At 41.2% G+C, this 19,232-nt stretch overlaps 1 protein-coding gene across 1 annotated transcript in view; it reads right to left on the bottom strand.

The window, feature by feature from the left end:
- Positions 1 to 18,969, bottom strand: part of LOC128349701 (uncharacterized) — a 269,429-nt gene extending 250,460 nt beyond the window's left edge. Inside the window, 2 exon segments of the mRNA XM_053306456.1 lie at positions 13,668 to 13,703; positions 18,757 to 18,969. Of these exon segments, the coding sequence (XP_053162431.1) occupies positions 13,668 to 13,703; positions 18,757 to 18,969 (249 nt within the window).
- Positions 18,970 to 19,232: the final 263 nt, after the last annotated feature.

Below are 19,232 nucleotides of genomic sequence, written 5' to 3'. Positions count from 1 at the left end.
TATCTTGTAGAAATTATCTTAGAGAATTTATACCAGAAGACATGCACAGTGGGATGCGGGGCCAATACAACCCATGGAACAATAACAAAAAGGAATGTGGAATATTTATTTATTTATATCATTTTATTTAACATATGTTTATACTGCCCAAAACTTGGTTTACAATTAAAATAATTTAAAACATTAAATCAATGAAACAATTGAAATCATTGAAAGATTAAAATCATTAACATTAAAATCATTGAAACCCAACATTAAAAATTAAAACCATAAATCTAATTAAAAGCCTGGGTGAATAAATGTGTCTATAGTGCCTTTTTTAAAGTTGCCAGAGATGGGGAGGCTCTTATTTCAACAGGGAGTGCATTCCAAAGTCCAGGGGCAGCAACGGAGAAGGCCGGTTCCCGAGTAGCCGCCAAATGAGTTGGCAGCAACTGCAGGCAAACCTCTCTAGATTATCTCAACAGGCGGTGGGGCTCATGGTGAAGAAGATGTTCTCTTAAGTTACCAGGGCCTACACTGTTTAGGGCTTTGTAGGTAATAACCAGCAACTTATATTTTGCCCGGAGATGTTTCGGCAGCCAGTGTATTCTTTTGACACAGGAGTAATATGATCTCTCCTAGATGACTCAGAGACCAACTGGGCCACCGCATTCTGTACCAACTACAGTTTCCAGACTACATACAAAGGCAGCCCCACATAAAGTACATTGCAGTAATCCAGCCCAGAGGTTAACAGCATATGTACCACTGTTTTGAGGTCATTCATCTCAAGAAACAGACGCAGCTGGCCTATCAGCCAAAGCTGATAAAAAGCACCTCTGGCCACTGCCTCAACTTGGGACACCAGGGAGAAGTTTGGATCCAGAAGCACCCCCAGATTGCATACCTGTTCCTTCCTGGGGAGTGTGACCCCATCCAGGACAGGCAGATCAAAATCAACTCCCGAGTTCTGACCCCGCACAATATGTATCTCCATCTTATCGGGATTCAGCCTCAATTTGCTATCCCTCATCCAGCCCATTACTCCTCCAGGCAGGCATTTAGGGACGTTATGCCTTCTCCTGATGATGCTGACATGGAGAAATAGATTTGGGTGTCATCAGCATATTGATAACATCCTGCACCAAATCTCCTGATGATATCTCCCAACAGTTTCATGTAGATGTTAAACAACATTGGAGACAATATGGAGCCCTGAGGGACACCATAGGAAAGTTCAGATTTTGAAGAACAACAGTCTACAAGGGACACCATCTGGAATCTGCCCATGAGGTAGGAACAGAAGCACTGCAAAGCCCAGCCCAAATCCCTTCAGATGTTCCAGAAGGAGGAATATCTGCTTATTCCTAGAAGCAGATCCTTCTCTGTGGAATTTTGCTGGAAACCTTTCATTACTATCACTAATAAAAACATAAGAACAGCCTGCTGGATTAGGCCAAGGCCTATCTAGTCCAGCATCCTGTTTCCCACAGTGGCCCACCAGATGCCTCTGAGAAGCCCACAGGGTGTTTTTCACACAGGACTTCAAATGCCTTTTAGCTTGCATTTCCTCCAGAATGGACAGTGTGCATAGGGCAGATTTTGGGCAGATTTACCCCAAAGTCCCTGCAAGCTATCGGGGCAACTTCAAGTTTGGGGGCAACTTCAAGTTCGCAGTATAGCCTCACAGTAAACTCGTGGTAGAGATTGCTGTGTGAAGAATGCCCAGGCAAGAGGTGAGGGCATGCTCTCTCTCCTGCTATTGCTCCCCTGTAACTGTATTCAGAGGCATCTTGCCTCTAAAGTTGGAGGTGACCTATAGCCACCAGACTAGTAATCATTGAAAGACTTGTCCTCCATGAATTTGTCTAAGCCCCTTTTAAAGCCATCCAAGCTAGTGGCCATCACCACATCCCGTGGCAGAGAATTACATTGATTAATTATGCACTGTGTGAAAAAGTACTTCAGATGGTCATGTTGTAATTGCAGACTATGGCAATCACTGCTTCAAAATCTATTGGTGCTTACAGTAACAGCTGGATTTGGATCATTGTGAAAACTATCCATTTATTCTTACCCTCTGTTTCTTGTCCTTCAGCCAGTTACCAATTCACACATGAACCTCTTGCCTTATCCTAGGACTGCTAGGTTTACTCAAGAGCCTTTGGTGAGAAACTTTGTCAAAAGCTTTTTGGAATCCAAGTATACTAAGTCAACCAGATCACTTTTACTTACCCCAACTTCTAGATCATTTATGAATAAGTTAAAGAGTACTGGTCCCAGTACAGATCCCCAGTTCTTTCTTCCCACAATTGTGAAAATTTTTAATTTATTCCTGTCCTCTGTTTCTTGTCCTTCAGCCAGTTACCAATTCACTCATGAACCAATTCACTCATGTCCCTTATCCCATGACTGCTAAGTATACTCAAAAGCCTTTGGTGGGGAACTTTGTCAAAAGCTTTTTGGAAGTCCAAGTATTACTAAATCGTCACATTTATCCACATGTCTGTTGACACTCTCAAATAACTCCAAAATGTTAGTAAGGCAAGACTTGCCCTTGCAGAAGCCATGCTGGTCCTCCTTCAGCAAGGCCTGTTCTTCTACATGTTTAACAATTTTGTCCTTAAGTATGCTTACCATCAGTTACCTAGCACAGAAGCTAAGCTAACTGGCCTGTAGTTTTCCAGATTCCCCCTGGATCCCTTTTTTAAAATCAGAGTTATCCAGACCTCTAGTACAGATTGTAGGGACAAGTTACATATTTTTTGCTAGACAATTAGCAATTTCACATTTGAGTTCCTTCAGAACTTTTGGGTGGATGCCATCTGACCCTGGCAATTTTTAGTTTTTCAAGATAGTTTAGAACATCCTCTCTCATCACCTCAAACTGGCCCAGTTCTTCAGCCTCCAAGCCTGATAAGCCATGAAGCTATGGAAGTCATGAAGCCATGAAGACATATGGCAATAGAACCATATGAGATGTCTTACTTCCCTTGAACTCTGAGCATTGGAAAGGCAGCAACACACTGCAATCCTAACAGCAAGCTAGACATAAGTTAGTCATTCTAGGCATTTCTACAATGAGCTTTTCACTAGATGAAGCTTCCTGACAGACTATTATGGTGACCCAGGTTTACCAAACAGCTAATCCTTCGTAATGAAAGGTTTCCAACAAAGCCTTCTTTCCAGGGAGTCTGGGCACTTCCACACTGCCAAGCAGACCCTAGGAAAAGTGCCAAAAACTAGCTCATATTCTGATAAAATGCTGAAGCCTTCAATTGGCTATGGAAAAAGACAATAGTGTGGTCTGCATCTATGCTCTCGAGTCTGGCATTTTTCTTAGTTTTCTTTAATGGCACTGAAACAGATTATTGAAGATTATTGTTATACCATGCCCCTACATTTGCCCATTAGCTTTCATGCCTATTCATGGATAATCCCATGAATTGGTTTACAGTGTTGGCCACCTGAAAGTGATGCAGAAATGTCGGGTGGTGCCCTCTCACTGGACCTATGCCACATACTGTTCATTGCCTGGCAACTGTAACCACACTTTCTGCCTACTATTCATTGCTTTGTTTCATGCTAGTATATTAAACAGACTAGGCATTGGATACCATGAATCACAAAGATCTGTTTTGGCAGAGGTTTATCAGCCATCTGTGGCTAGGTAGCTGAAGCAATTCGCTATAAAATATTTCAGTCATATCTTTTCAATATGGTATTCTCTCTCATCCACAAAAGTTATTAATTACTGAAACAGTCGGTATGACTATGAACAATCCTCTTTGTTTTGCTTTGTTTTGTTTTCCTCAATATTCATAAAGCTAGAAGGGGTTCCCAACCTTGGTTCCCCAGATGTTGTTGGACTACAATTGCCATCATCCCCCATCACAATGGCTGAAGTTGTAGTACAATGATATATGGGGTTGAGCTTGGGAATCCTTGAGCTGGAAGATCATACAGAGAAGGTGGCTGGCATATCGTGTTAACTTTTGAGTCTGGTGTTTGATTTGAGTAGAGGAGGAAGTAGCAAGGAAAAAATCTCTATCTGTTTACTAATAGACACCAGAGAAAGCTGATTCATTCAGGGTAGAATAATCATCAGAACCAGATCTCTGACCAGGGTGTAGCTGGGGAGAGGGGGCCCGTGTTCACCCCTTTCCTCAGTAGCCCATCAGAGAGAGGGAAATAATGAAGAAAATAGGGAGGGGTGGAGCTGAGGGGACCCTCAGGAGCTGGGGGCCCGGTTTCTTTGAACCCATCTGATCAATTATAGCTACAACCCTGTCTTTGACTGATTAGAGTCAGAGAGAGTCAGGTTAGAATAGGGGTTCCCAAGATTTTTAAACAAAGGTACCCTTCTGTGGCAAACCTTCAGTTCAGACCCCACAGAGATTGTGTGTTGTGTGTTTGTGTGAACATACACACACACACACAATCTAAATGTTACAGTTATGAGACAGGTTACTCCAGTCATTGGCTTGCATCTAGACTAAGTTACTCATGAATATTCCCATTGGAATTAATAGGGGAAATAAACTTGTCCCATTAATTTAAGTAAGACTGTTTATGAGTAACTTAATCTGTATATAAACCAGAGGACCATAACAACACAATTTTAGTTGTTACAGTTAGGGAGACAGGCTACTACAACCACTGGCTCACACCCACCCTAAGTCTTATCGACATTAGCAGTCAATGAAATTAATGAGATAAGTTTACTTGTCCTATAAATTTCATTGGGAGTACTCAGTGCTAATTTAGTGAACCTGTCAATCACACTGAGCTTTAGGATGTAGTCAGCCAATCAGGAGCAGAAGAGGAAATTCTTCACTCTCCTCCCTCCCATTCTGTAGTGGACACATCACTGAGGATCCGTCAGCTTCAAGACAGCGATCATCAGATGGGGAGCAAATAGTGCAGCTACAGCATGCAGAATAGGGGTGTGCACGAAACCAGCTAGTCTCGTTCAATTCAAGTCCAAACTGGGCCAGTTCAGTCCAGCACCCCCTCAACCTCCCACCTAGGGTTTGGTTCAGTCCAGGGCGGGTTGCAAATTGCAACATTTAATTTTTTAAAAAAACCCTTACCCCCTCCAGGGGTGTTCTCCAAGGTAATGGGGGTTTCCTCTCCCCCTGCCAGCTTCCCATCTGTCCAAAACTGGCCTGTTTGGCTGTTCTTTGGCTAGTTCAGGCCTCCCCCCCCCCGTGCAGTGGCCATTTTGGAGGCTGCCGCACCTGCACAATGGGCCTCTGCGTGGCCTGGGTCATGCCACCAAAATGGCCACCACACGGGGGGCAGGCTCCAACGGGCCGAAGAACAGCCAAATGGGCCTGTTTTGGACAGACAGGAGGCCAGCAGGGGGAGGGGGAATCTCCATGGATGCCCCACCACCACCCCAGTTAACACCCCCAAAGGGGGTAAGTTTAAAAAAAAGAAAAGAAAAACAAAATTGTGAACCCCCCCGAATGGGCCAGGGGGGTTCAGTTTGGGGTCAGACCAAACAGAGGGTGGTTCAGTTCGACCCTGAACCATCAAACCAAATGAGTTTGACATCAAACATGTTTGATGTCAAACCTGTTTGCACATCCCTAATGCAGAGGCAGGAGGGCTCTAACTACCACCCTGGGGGCTCTTCACTGTTGAGAACCCCTGGACTATAATGATTATAATTATATGCTAATTAAGCATTCTTTCAGGTCCTCAAATTGCGAACACGATGTACAGAGTTGCTTGGGAGTTGACTGGAACAATTTTGAAGTCCTGTGTTTACTCCTACCAGGCCTGTAACCAGCCTCAATTGGGCGGGGGGGCAGGATTGCAGAAGTCAGGGGAGGCAGGTTTTAAAATGCTCAGTGAAAAACAGTCAGTGAGGCTGGGGAAGAAAGAGAATTTTTTGATGTGGCAGGTATACACCATGCCACCAGCTGGCTATGGGCCTGACTCCTACCAGTTCTACACTGTGACAATCTTATTTTCCCCCAATGTGCACCAACTCTTGCAGTTGTTATGAGACAGCAGTGTAACAGAAAAAGACCCCACAGCTGGCGGGATCATATAATGATCCCACCAGTTGTTCAACAAGCTAGATATGAAGCATGACTAGTACCCCTGGCATCACCAACAGACCTCTAGGGAGAAAATCAAGACAAAACAGGATCATGAAAATTAAGATCATGCAAAGAAGAGGAACAGAATGATCAACTATATCAAAAATGAAGATAGATCAAGGACAAGAAGAACAGAATATTGATGTTGCTGTTTAGATAAAGAATATTAGTTAATGAAAGTAAAGCATACTGAGAAAAAACAACACATTCAAGCAATTCAGAAACAAGAAAGTGGGTAATAGTCAATAGGGAAGAACTGAAAGTAGGTTAAAAAAAACCTGGAGAAACTAAAGCAATTTAAAGTCTGAAAGAAAATAATCAGAAGTGAAAAAAAGCTTAAACGTACACAGAGTGAAGATAAAGAATCTGTTAAAGGGAAAAGGAACAAGAAGGATCACAAGTAGTAGTCTTGAAGACAGGGGCGGAAGTTCTATTGGGCAAGGAGAGACAAATGTATCTAGGCCCACAGGGCCTGGAGGACCCCCAAGGCCCCTTAGCCAGTCCCCCTTGCCTAGCCTGCTGCCCCCCTCTCCTGCTAGCCCTCCTGCTCTGGTCAGTGGAGTGAAGCAGCCTGCAAGCAGCTGCAGCCCCTTCAGTCTCTGCCTCTCAGCTGTTCGGCTGAGCTTCCAGAGAGGCCTCCATGCAGGCCTTCCTGAAGCCTGAACTCCAGTGCTGGCAGGCAGGCAGGCAGGCAGGAGGGAGGGAGGATGGCCAGCGCTGGCTGCCCCTGCCCACCACAGCTCTGCCCAGCTTTTGACTCCTCAGGCTTAGTAATGGAGGTAGGATGTGATTTCCTTTTTGTGGCCCCCACCCCCCACCGGATATTTAGGGATTGCTTGCCATAGAGCTTTAATATAAGGTTGTGGGGGGATGTAGGGCAGATTGAAATGACTCTGAATATTTAATCCAGAGATTGAGGAATTTCACATCTCGCAGAGAAATATGGGAGGAATATGTATATTTAAACTGAAGTGGATTGGACATTTTTTTAAATTTAAAAATGATCAAAAAAGTCCTATAAGTGGCTTGTTTCATGACAAAAAATTACAAAGTCCTTTAGGTTTAAGTGAAATGTACTTCCAGCTAAATGTGGTTAGAATTGCTGCCTGAGGCTGCAATTCTCTACACACTTACCTGGAGGCAAATTGTACTGAATTTGTTAGGATTTATGAGAAAACATACATAGAATCTCATTGCATGGTTGAAAGTCTCCTTTGTTAATCAGCAGTGAGGGGCCCATTTTAAAATCTCGTCTCCAGGCCCACTCCAACCTTGCTACACACCTGCTTGAAGACAAAATGATAGAAAGATCACCCAAAAATAATGTGAGAGAAATTGGAAAACCAAGCAGAAAAAGAAAGCTGGGGAGGTACAGAAGAAAGTTCTGATCAAGACTAGTTTGGGCAAAGAGGCAATTTTAAGTGACAGTCCTTTTACATTTAGTGGAGGAGAGCAATTGTCTCTATTCATCCCTGTGTAGCATATTTTCTGGTGGCTGATGCTGGTGTCTGTCTTGTATTTATTTATTTATTGTGAATCTCTTTGAGACAAGAAAGGGAACCTTGGCTGACATCCTGACTAAGAAAGCATGTACATTAAGAGGGTCTACAGGGATGCACTGGGAGCACTTGTACAACTCCCCCAGTCCCCCTGCATGTGTGCTGTTGCACATGAGGGCCAGTCCTTCAAGTACTGCTTGGACTCCAGAAGTGCTTTGTAAAAGTGGAAACACTTAATTGACCCTCGGTGACACCTTTCTGCTCTTATAGAGCACTTCTGGAGAGTGAGCTGCACTCCGAACTATTAGCCCTCCTCTGCAACAGTGCATGGTGCATGTAAGGTTTAGAAGCATGTTGTGGTGTTATATATGTGTGTGTGTGTGTGTGTATACACACACACACACACACACACACACACACAATCGTCTGGGTGGTTTACAATACCTTATGTAAGACAGTTCACATATATTATATTCAAAGCCTTATCAAAATGTATTACTTTTATTTAGAAAGCTTATTTATTAAGTGGCTAGGAATATCTATGGTCTTATTATTCTATAAATTTCAATCCATAATAATAGACGATAAACAAAACATAGATTTTGATCTAATAGGTCTTAGGTCACTAGATATCAAAATTTTAGATCATAATCCTTGCATTTCAGCAAAGAAGATATAGGTTAAGCTTATATGTATTTACATACTTGTTCATATTTGTCTAACTTTCTGGTGAACAAGAACAATGGAAATAATTTATTCTAGGTACAACGGCAATTCTGACTGCTGGAATTAGGAACAATATTGGATGAACCAGGTCTACTTGAAACTAAGCATTTTTCATACTTTGTTATTAGTGTTTTAAATCATCTTAGATTGCCATCTAAGTATACATACTTAAAATAAATACTATTAAAATATACATACTTGATCCCTAGTAAATATATTGGTGTCTAATTCTAGTTTCTTTCTAACTCTATATAAATCTAGTTTGTGTTAGCTTTCTTTCTGGATGAACTATTATTATTCTTTCATGGAGGGAATACTATGTATTTAGCTATGTATTTTACTATGTAAAATACGTATATGTATTTTACTATGAATTTATACTATGTATAAATACTATGTATTTATGTAAATCTTTGGTTGTTTTTTTAATTGATTGATAATTGCAATCACTCTAAAGAAAGCATAGTGAAGATCTACATTTGTTACAATTATTAAAGAACAATTTTGCTTGCCCAAAATAGCTGATTTGGAAAGATTTGCATGTAAAACATTTTCTGCAGCAATGTGTACATTTCAATGCGAAAATATATTCTACCCAGATTCAAATCTAAATGTATCAACCACTTTCTATCAAAACATGAACCTGAAAGTATCATTGTGGAGGTGGAATGGGAGGAGAAACAAAAAAGAGAAGAAATACTCCATGCATCCAGAAAAAACAATCTTTTATTGGCCTAATGCATTTTGAATCTGAAAGCTTGGAGCCATAATCAAACACTATCCAAAGAAAGAAAGGAAGAAAGAAAATTCCTTTCAGCAAAACATCCATTTCATTAAAAATCTGCTCCTGAATATATAGTTTGGTAGTTCTGAATTCTTTGTGGCAGTTTCCAAAGATTTGGATCAGGGTACCCACAAGGTCTGGTAGGGTTTTTTTTACACATTTTCACTGGTCAATTTCAGTAACTACAAACTAAGAACTCAGTGATCATATTATCTTATTAAAAACATCAGAAATAGCAAAGGGGGGGGGGAGAACTCAACCAAAAACAAATAGTAAAAGTAAAACAACGACAAAACTAAAACTCTGAAGGAATGCAACGTATCTACCAGCACTGCTCTGGCAACTGCTCTATGCATGTACATCTTATACAAAAGGTATTACCTCACAGTATTAACTGCCATTCTGTGTTATAAAATAAGTTAACCTGCACAGAATTTCCAGTGGTGCCTTCAAAGTCACCTAGTGAGCCACCTCTGACCTAAAGGTGGAGTTTTTATCAATGAAGTGAGTTTTTATCAGCAAACAGCCACCAGAGGGCAATCTATTCATATTTTTACCCGAGCAATTAATGATAAATTTAATCTGTTATATTTAACATGCATAGCAGAGTTTGTGTTAATGTGTATCCAGTGATCTCACTTATCTTGGACCTCTGAGAGATGTGGCCATTAGCCATCACTACTGATGCCAGCTGAAATTAGGTACCGAACATTTAGTCTCCTTTTGTTCCTGTGTGGTAAAAAGCTGTGAAAGTGACAAGGCCATGTAAATATCACTGCAGTGCCAATTACCTTTCTTTGTTGGCTAGGCAGAAGACATTCTATCTATATTATAAAGCTGCGTGGGCTTGACTGACTGACTCTCTGACCGACTGACTGACATGAAACTCCCAGACCAAATCACAAAAGATAGAAACATGTTATTTTCACAGGTAGGTTCCAGACCTACCCACCTACCCCCCGCTCAAAATCCAAACCCCTGGAAAAAATAAATATTTCCCCAGGGAAATCCAGAAAACTTCTCCCATTGGAAAGCATGGAGAATCATACAGCTAGGAGAATACTAGAATCATAGCAAGATAACACATTAATGGGTTTGCAAACTGCAAGTCCTCACTATTCACTCACATGAAACTCCCAGATCAAATCACACAAGATAGAAACATGCTATTTTTGCAAGTAGGTTCCAGACCTCACCCAGCCTAAAATAAAAATAAAAATCCAAAACCCCATAAAAATGTGTTATTGTCCTGGAAAATGAGAGAAAACTCCCATTGGACAGCATGGGGAATGAGACCTCATACAGCTAGGAAAAGACTAGAGTCACAGTGAGATAAGACATTAACATGCTTGCAAGCTGCAAGTCATTTTATTAGTATTCTAATAATGCTCTAGAAAAATAGCAGAGTCTAGAAAGGTCCTAGCATAATGCAGGCCATACAAATCTCTAGTAGGAGATATCCACAGGTTCCCAGGCTCCCCTAGCCAATATGAAATAAAGCTGTGTTTTGAAACAATTAGGAATCACAAAATGTGTTCACATGGGTGTGGAATTGTGGATAAAGACATTTCTCACTAGGACAGCATGAAGTACCAAAAAGAAAGGAGTGATGATTTGCTACAGAAACAATATGAAAGGAATTGGTTTCCATAGTGTTTGTGTTTTTGTTTTTATTGTGTTACAGAAACCACATTAAAAGAATCTAGCTGTGAAGGCTGAAGAAATCTGCTCCTTGAACTGAAGCAGGACAACTTCATTGCACTTTAAGCAGCTTAGTGGAGGGCATTTTATTTTACAAGCTTGATAAATGGCATTCTTATAGGCGTTTGTACCAGGCCACTGCACAAAATGCTGACCAGTGCGTATTTAAAGCCTGCAGTGCTGCTAAAGAACAAAAGCAGGAGCAGAGAAGTGGAACACTTGCATCTCCAGGGTCTGCTGAATGAGTTCACCTCAACAAAAGCATCAGCATCCTTTCCTTTGCCCCTTTGGCATACAAACTGCACCCTGGTGGTGGCATGAAAAGTAACCATGTGATCCAGACAACCCACATGATTGGTTTTAGCATACAGCCACCTAATGGCGCAGCGGAGAAATGACTTGACTAGCAAGCCAAAGGTTGCCAGTTCACATCCCCGCTGGTATGTTTCACAGACTATGTTTCTCAGATTATGGAAAACGTCTATATCGGGCAGCAGCAATATAAGAAGATGCTGAAAGGCATCATCTCATACTACGTGGGAGAAGTCAATAGTAAACCCCTCCTGTATTCTACCAAAGACAACCACAGGGCTCTCTGGTCACCGGGAATCGACACGAACTCGGCGGCACACTTTACCTTTACCTTTAGTGCTGTAATACAGAGCATAGCAAGAACGGGAAATGATGGATCCACTCTGAATATCAAAAACCACAGTTTATTAACAACTGCCTCACAGCAATCGTTCAGTACAATCAGTTTGCTAATTATGATTGTCGGTTCTCTCAGTGCAGTGATTGGAATGAAGAACTCAGGTAGTGTTTCAAATTCAAACATGGCAAGTGCATTTTTACTGACATCTTCCTGAGCAGCCATAATGAAAAAGTTACAAAACACAACATTAAATCTCCTGACAACATTTAAAGCAAGTCATATATATAGTCCATCAAGCTTGACCACACATTGGTGCAGTTTTTGGCAGCTACCAAAGTTAACCTACAAATTGGATTTAAAATATAGTGTGAACTGCCTAAACTAGATTTCTAAGTCCAGATGTATTAACATGTGTTAAACTGTACAGAATTTAAAATGTAGATTTTGAAATTACATCATTTTGTCATGGAACTAGAAAGAAAGCAAAACAATTGTTTACCACTGTGATCAAAATTTATTGAAAGATGATCTCTTGGTGTACCTATTCATTGATCCAGAAGGAGTTTTCCCTGCTCCTTACCTGATGGGAGCGCCTTGAAGATGAACATCATGTGACACTATTCAAACTAGATTTCAGTACTGGTAAGCAAGCTTTCAAGTTATTCAGAATTCTTCGTTAGCATGACTGCTAAGCAAAACGAAGTGGAGAGACAAAGTGGAGCGTGCTAGAAGAGCTCCAAAATCTGCACCTTGCAGTCTAAAAATGAAATGCAGGAGGTTTTATGCAAATTTAATCTGAATAACCACTACTAGATGTGAGACAACTTTCAGATTGCATCAAGGGTTACTGGGCAAAGAAAAATGACTATTCTCCATATAAATATATAATGTTAAAAACTGTCTGCAGCACTAATCAGAACTCACAGGGTCCCTGTGTAAAGTTATTTTCTACTTCGCCTTTGGATTTATTTCTAATGGTCCAACATGGCTGCCTGCAATTTTTGTAAGTTTCAGTGGAAACCTAAATGAGCCGTGAAGCTGAATGAAGGACAAAGCAGGCTGGAAATGAATTGCTTTTATCCAAGTCCAGTGGCATTTCAAACAGCTGCAACTGATAAGGTATGTCCTCTGCTCCATTATCTTTTCATTCTTCATTTTGCAAAGCAGCACTGACATTGGCTGCTGTGGTTAGAATTAGGTGCATCTTGCTTTTTCCTGTCTGTCTAAGAGTGTTTAAGATGAGGAGGCTTTTGAATTAAAGAAGGGTAACTTTACACACACACATACACTCCTTGTTCATTGGAATGCATGCCACATGTCCTCAATAGAGGGGGTTGAATAGAGTTTTGCTATCAGTTTTGTTTTCCTGCTGGGCACAAAAGAGGGTGTGTGTGGTGTGTGCACGCGCGTACATGCGCAGTTATGCATATGGCTAAAGGAGAAAAAAGTGAAGAATAAGAAATGCACAGTGAGCAACTTTCAAAAATAATCAATGGTTGCATAATGAGCAGCCAGCTCTCCTGAATATTGATTAGTCTGTTCTGGCAAGGTTCTGCTTTCCGGAGGTCGACACTCTTGCCAGCAGCTTTGTGTAAAGACAAAGAAGGGAAAGGATGTAAACTCCCAATAGCTTGTTGTTTTTTTAATTGGCGAGAGACAATTTAGACCCATGGTATGCAAGAATGGAGGGCAGGGAAGCTGTGCTTAAAAAAAAATAGCAACATTAGATGTTAACAAAGATGTTCACATATTTTAATTACAACTGTATTTGCCATTAAGTCAAACTTTATTACAGATATAACTAATAGGGAATAAAGTGTGTGATTGATGTTTTGTACAATCACTATCGATTTGACAGAACCTTTATGGAATGTTATCATTGTTTAAATATTAACTGCACCAGTGGATCTCTTATTTTGATTCATTGGAAACAAATTTTATTTTACTTCTACTTGTACTCAGAGCTTTTGCAAAGTGTGTGTGTGTGTGTGTGTACCTGCCCTTACCGAGTAGTATATGCACATGTGCACAGACTGAAAATAGCATTTTCCCCCATAAAGCACATTGCCCAAAGTTGTTTAGACTTTAGATTAAACTTTTTCTTAGTTGTGACTCAAGAATGGCTTTGGAGTGTCCATCCTATAGTTCTGTAACACATTTGTTAATCAATAGGCAACTGCTGTCATTTTGCAATTGAAATGAAATCCTACCTTTTGGGAGGCTGAGCATCTTTTCTCCAAAGCTCTCTGTGAAGATACAAGTACTGAGTGTTAGGAAAAAGAAAAAGAATTAGAAGCAATAATCTACATACACGTCGATTCAATCCCTGGCGCTACTTCTCTTCTGACTTCAGTGGAATCACCCCTGGGATAAATTTGGCTCTGTGTCTTTGCCAAAAGAGAACAACAAAAGGCTGCTAAAGGCAGCTGGTTTTGCATTTCTTTTCTTCAATGGATCTCTTCATTCTAGTCTGATGATGGAGGCTGTAAACAAAGGCCCTTCATGCATGCTCATTGTATTAGGCATAATTACACTGTATATTCTTCGTAACTATACATGCCTGAAGTCACGTTGCAAGAGCTTGCTTTTCACATACTCTTTTTCTAATAGGGTAGGAGGAGATGGGAGTAAGTGATAAAATAAGAGTTAAATGGTGATAAAGTACAGATTAAAATACAGATTAATGGGACTCCCTACATCAGTGTTTCCCAAGCTAGGCTAGGAACTGGGCCCCCACAAAGAGACACAGGGACACTAGCGGAAAGGATGCAAACCATCCTGCATGTCCTATTGGTTATAGGCCTGTACTCAGCTAAGGCTTAGTATCCACCACAATGTGGTTCGTAATTCCACTAGGGTTGCTAAACAGCCATTCATTCTAGATGTTTCATGTCACACTTTTAAAGGCCTTTTTAACTTCCTCTACTCTCCCATCTCACTTTGCCTCATCACTTGGGCACTGCCTTTGACCTACCCACCCCTCAGGGTGTGTGGCATACTTAATTGACCGTACCTGCAGTCTCAGTTACCTCAGGTGGAAGGTGAAATACCACAGACAGAAGGAAGCATAGAAACCAGGGAGGACAAACTATGTAAAGAGGGTGCAGGACGTGGACAGTGGATCAGAGTAAATTCTATCAGAGTGGATTAGGAAATGGGGAGGTGGAGAAGTCATCAAAAGGGGGAAACAGAATCATGTTTCTAAGTGCTAAGTGGGGAGGGGCTGTACTTTACTATAAAGCTGGGCTGCTCAATTTCGGCCCTCCTGCAGATGTTGGCCTACACTCCCATAATCCCTGGCCACTGTGGCTGGGGATTATGGGAGTTGTAGTCCAAAGACAGCTGGGGGTGGGGCCTAAGTTAGAGCAGGCCTGCTATAAAGAAAGGAAAGATTGTGCCATGGAGTCAGTGTCAACTCAACTCCTAGCGATCACAGTCCATGTGATTTGCTTGGTAGAATACAGGAATGGTTTACCAGGGCCTCCTCCCATGCAATATGAGATGATGCCTTTCAGCACCTCCCTATGTCGCTGCTGCCCAATATAGGTGACTACAAATATATTTACTAGGCACAGTCTGGGAAGCACACCGGCGGGATGTGAACTAACAGCCTCTTGCACTCTAGGCAAGCTGCTTCTCCACTGTGCCCCCACAGCTGACTTTACTATACTACACTTGGGGGCCCGGGGGGTTGGGTCATTTTGACCTAGTAGCATTTTATTATCATTCTCTCTGGACTTTATGTTGTCTTGGGGATATAACCTATTAGTGAGACCCCTTCAACATTTCTGTAGCATCTAGTATAAGGATATTATTACTATGTCCATATGGCAGCAAGTGCTGCTTTTGGTTCAGCACTGGAGGACAAAAAATAAAAATAAAAATAAATTAGGATTGCACAAAGTGTCCCTGGTTGCATAAATATAGTGTCTGACATGCTGTCTAAAAGTCTTACTTCCAGGTCACAGGGAGTGCTTTCAGGAAGAGGGGAGATCAGTGAAAATTGCCCCCTCCCTGCTCAACAGTGGAGCTGCATTAGCCTGAAGCCAGAAGCACCAGTGTTTCAGGGGACTTTCTTAGTCGGGACATCAGCCACCTTCCCACCCCCCATCTGTCCCCCAGGGCCTTCCACCACTGTCAGTAGGAAGTCTACTCTGCAGGATCCATTTGGGTCCTAAAATACATTATTTTTGAATGTGTTCAGCAGCCCTATTCAGAAATTACATTACACATGCTTACAGGTGTCTGTGCACAGGTATATATTTTTGTTTGAATAATTGTACATGCATTAATTTTAAAAGTGAACTTGGATAAGGCATCTCAAATGCAGGGTACAGATAGGAAGTGTATTGTACTGCTGTATAGGTGTTGATTGTAGTTAATATGGATGATGTGGTTCAGAATATGGAGAAACATTCCTTTTTAGTTTAATTAACTTTGGAAACATTGATTATTTGCATTTTAATCAGAGGGAGGGGGAATCATGGTAATGCCTTATGTGTGCGCCAGATATCTGGCAAACAATTGTTTTCAAAAAATGAGGCCATTTTAATAAACTTTGGAGACCATTTGCTGTATAGCATGTTTCTCCCAAAGTCTTGGTCCTCCGTGGACTCAGGGTTAAGAACATTAAAGCTAATACTGCTTATTTTGTTTATCTTGAAGCAACTCTATATTCCAACATGTCATCAGTCAAATTGCATGTACAGTATCTAGAAGCTGTACAAACAAACCATTGCTGGGGCAATTCAACACAGAGGCGTATCTAAGGAAAATAGTGCCTAGGGCAAGCACTGAAATTGCGCCCCCTGTCCAAACATCTGACACCCATCGTTCAGATAACTTTACCATAATATCAGCTGAAAAATACAAGTCAAGCCCGTTAATCTTTTAATATTTCAAAAACTATTTAGCAGTGGACATAGCCAGACCAAAAAATGCTGGAAAACTATAAATTTCAGTATGCTGGGGCTCATGAAATACCCAAATACTATGTGGAGGTGTACCTGGAAAACTAAACAGAAGTGCGTCTCTAATTCTCTGCTATGCATTGTAGCATCACTATTACATAAGTTTTAGAAATAAATGGAGAATTTGGCTTTTCGCAGATACTCTGAAAATAATTAAAGAATATGCAGAGTAAACTGTGTCACTGCTTGGAATATATTCTAGTATTTCAGAAAGACAGTTAAAATGAGAGAAAGAGAGCAAGAAACTCCCAGTGGCCTTAATACTAAGGATTTCACACTGATTCAAATCCAAACTCACCAATAACAGCCATATTATTAAGACATCACATTTAACTCACTTATCACAAGAAGCAAAGTAAGAGCGAATGAATACAATCCTAGCTCATAAGTTTCATCTCAGGATTCAAAAGCCTTGATTCTCTGTACATAGTGCCAAACTGAATATGTGACTTATATTATATTTAAAAAAAAATTAAAAATTACCTGTAGCCGCTTTGGGGTGCTTCTTAAAGGCTGGGGGGGGGGAGGTCTGCAAAGGTTTCCTCTCCCCCCACCAGCCTCTTAATTCACCACCGCAGCCTGTCCCGGGCTGATTTTCGCCCCTGTTTGGGCCTGCAAAGATCCACGTGGTGGCCATTTGAGGGGCTGCCACACATGCTCAAATGGCCTCTGCAAGGCCTGGCAAGGCCTAGGGCCTCGCAGGGACCATTGGAGCATGTGCGGTGGCCATTTTTAAAAATATTTTTTAAAATAATGGCCGCCAAAAACAAAATGGCCACCAAGCATGCTCAAATGGCCTCTGCGAGGCCTGGCATGACCTAGGGCCTTACAGAGGCCATTTGAGTATGTGTGGTGGCCCATTTTGTTTTCAGTGGCCATTTTTTTAATTTTTTAATTTTAAAAATGGCGCCCCCTTCAAGTGGCACCTGGGGCATGTGCCCTGCCTACCCTACCCTAGATATGCCCCTTATTCAACCTATCACATTCCAGTTCAGAAAGATGAGGTACTATATGATTTCCTTTCTTGATTTCACAAAAACCATTTTAGGAAGGAGGACAGAAAAGGGAGGAATGATGGAAAGGCAGAAATCGAAAGAATTATCATGGCTATCTCCTTTTATCATTCCCATTTTTATTGAATTTCAGAAAGTGCATTTTTGGTGCTTTACCTAAAGCATATATATCTGTATGTCCCAGAGAAGGCTTTTTACAATATGTTCCAAAGCACCACTCTTAAATACCATTCCTCCACAACTATCATAATCTTTGCAGTCATTCCACTTCTGCAGTTCTATATCCCTCTGATGCTAAAGATTGTAGAGGTTAGGAAAACCTCTAGTTTGCGAAGGAACTATATGAGAGCTATCGAGTTCACATAGATTATACACGTTTCGAAAACATCAAACCAATTTTTGGTTTGGTATACCAAAGCATGGTATACATATGTTTTGAAAACATCAAAGCAATTTTTGCCATATCCAGATTAATAGAAAGTGTTATCTTGTATCAGAATGTACACAACTACTTTTAATATACTATATAACCCTCTCACTGGTTTAATGAAATAGAGATGTGATGTTTGATTGATAACAGTAATAAATAACTGTGTGTGGGGAGGGGTATTAATTGACACTGTTGTTTTCTTGATAGCAACTCAAAAGCAACTTTACATTATTCATTTGTTCCTTTGTTCTTTCATCTGTTTGGTAAAGAATGTTAGAAAATCAGGTACTATAGGGCTATTGATTAGCACTGTGAGATGTACATCCCAAAGACAGTGGTTGACATCCAGAACAAGGCATCACAGCTGCTCCAGGAAGATGTGTCCACACTGTGGAAGCTTTTTAGCTGTGCAGCATTGGACACGTGTGTGTGTGGTGTGTGTGGGGGGGGGACAAATTTTGATTATTTGTGCTGCCTCCGGAAGTGCCATATGTCACCTAGAAATCTGTCCCCGAGAGCTCTGCAATCCTCAGGGACATATTTTCAGGCGACACAGGACACTTCTGAGGCAGTGCAAATAATCAAAATTCATTCTCCTTTGCTGCACACATGGGCACAGTGATAGTGGGAAAACATCCCACAACATGGATGCATCTTGCTGGAGTGTCCATTGTGCATTTGTCATCCACAGTTCCCTGGGTGCTTTTCACTGGTTCAGAATGCCATTTTACAAACAACCAATTAAATGCCTTTTAAAGTATATCAGCGTTTTTCTTAAGATTCCTTTAAACATTATTTGACAGCACAGAAAGAGCGGGAATGCTCTTCGCCTGATTAGCATTTCTGAAGTTAATTTATACTTCTCCATTTGTATTCAGTCTCTTACCTTGCAGAGTTTCAAGATGAGCCAGCTCGCCAAGTATGCTGTCAGAGTAAACTTTGCCTGCATGTATCTCTCAGGTAAACAGGTGAGATACATTTGTACAACATCCAGCTCATTGCTCATTCCAGAGCCACTGCTGTCAGCACCGGCACAAGCCTCCTCTTGTCTTTCCTGATTCTCTTCTCCTGATGCACTCGGAAACCTGTTGAACTCCATGGTATCAAATATTCCTTCCTCTTTTGCAAAGCCCAGCCAAGTCAGAGAATCTTTTGTTTCAAATTAGCCGTTAACTCTTCCTGGCCATCCAAGAATCTAGTTTCTGCAGTCAACCCAGAGCTGGATGATGCTGGAACAAACTTCCTAGGTTTGAACTGCTTTGGCTTGTTGCCTTTCTGTTATTGAACAACCTCTTGCAAATGTGTGTTCAGCTACAAGATAAATATAGCACTGACTAGAGAGCGCCTTGTCATACAGCACAA

Source organism: Hemicordylus capensis, chromosome 3, assembly GCF_027244095.1.
Source record: "Hemicordylus capensis ecotype Gifberg chromosome 3, rHemCap1.1.pri, whole genome shotgun sequence".
NCBI lineage: Eukaryota > Metazoa > Chordata > Lepidosauria > Squamata > Cordylidae > Hemicordylus > Hemicordylus capensis.
Note: the sequence above shows the minus strand (reverse complement) of the source record. Positions and strands in the feature narration are given on the sequence as shown.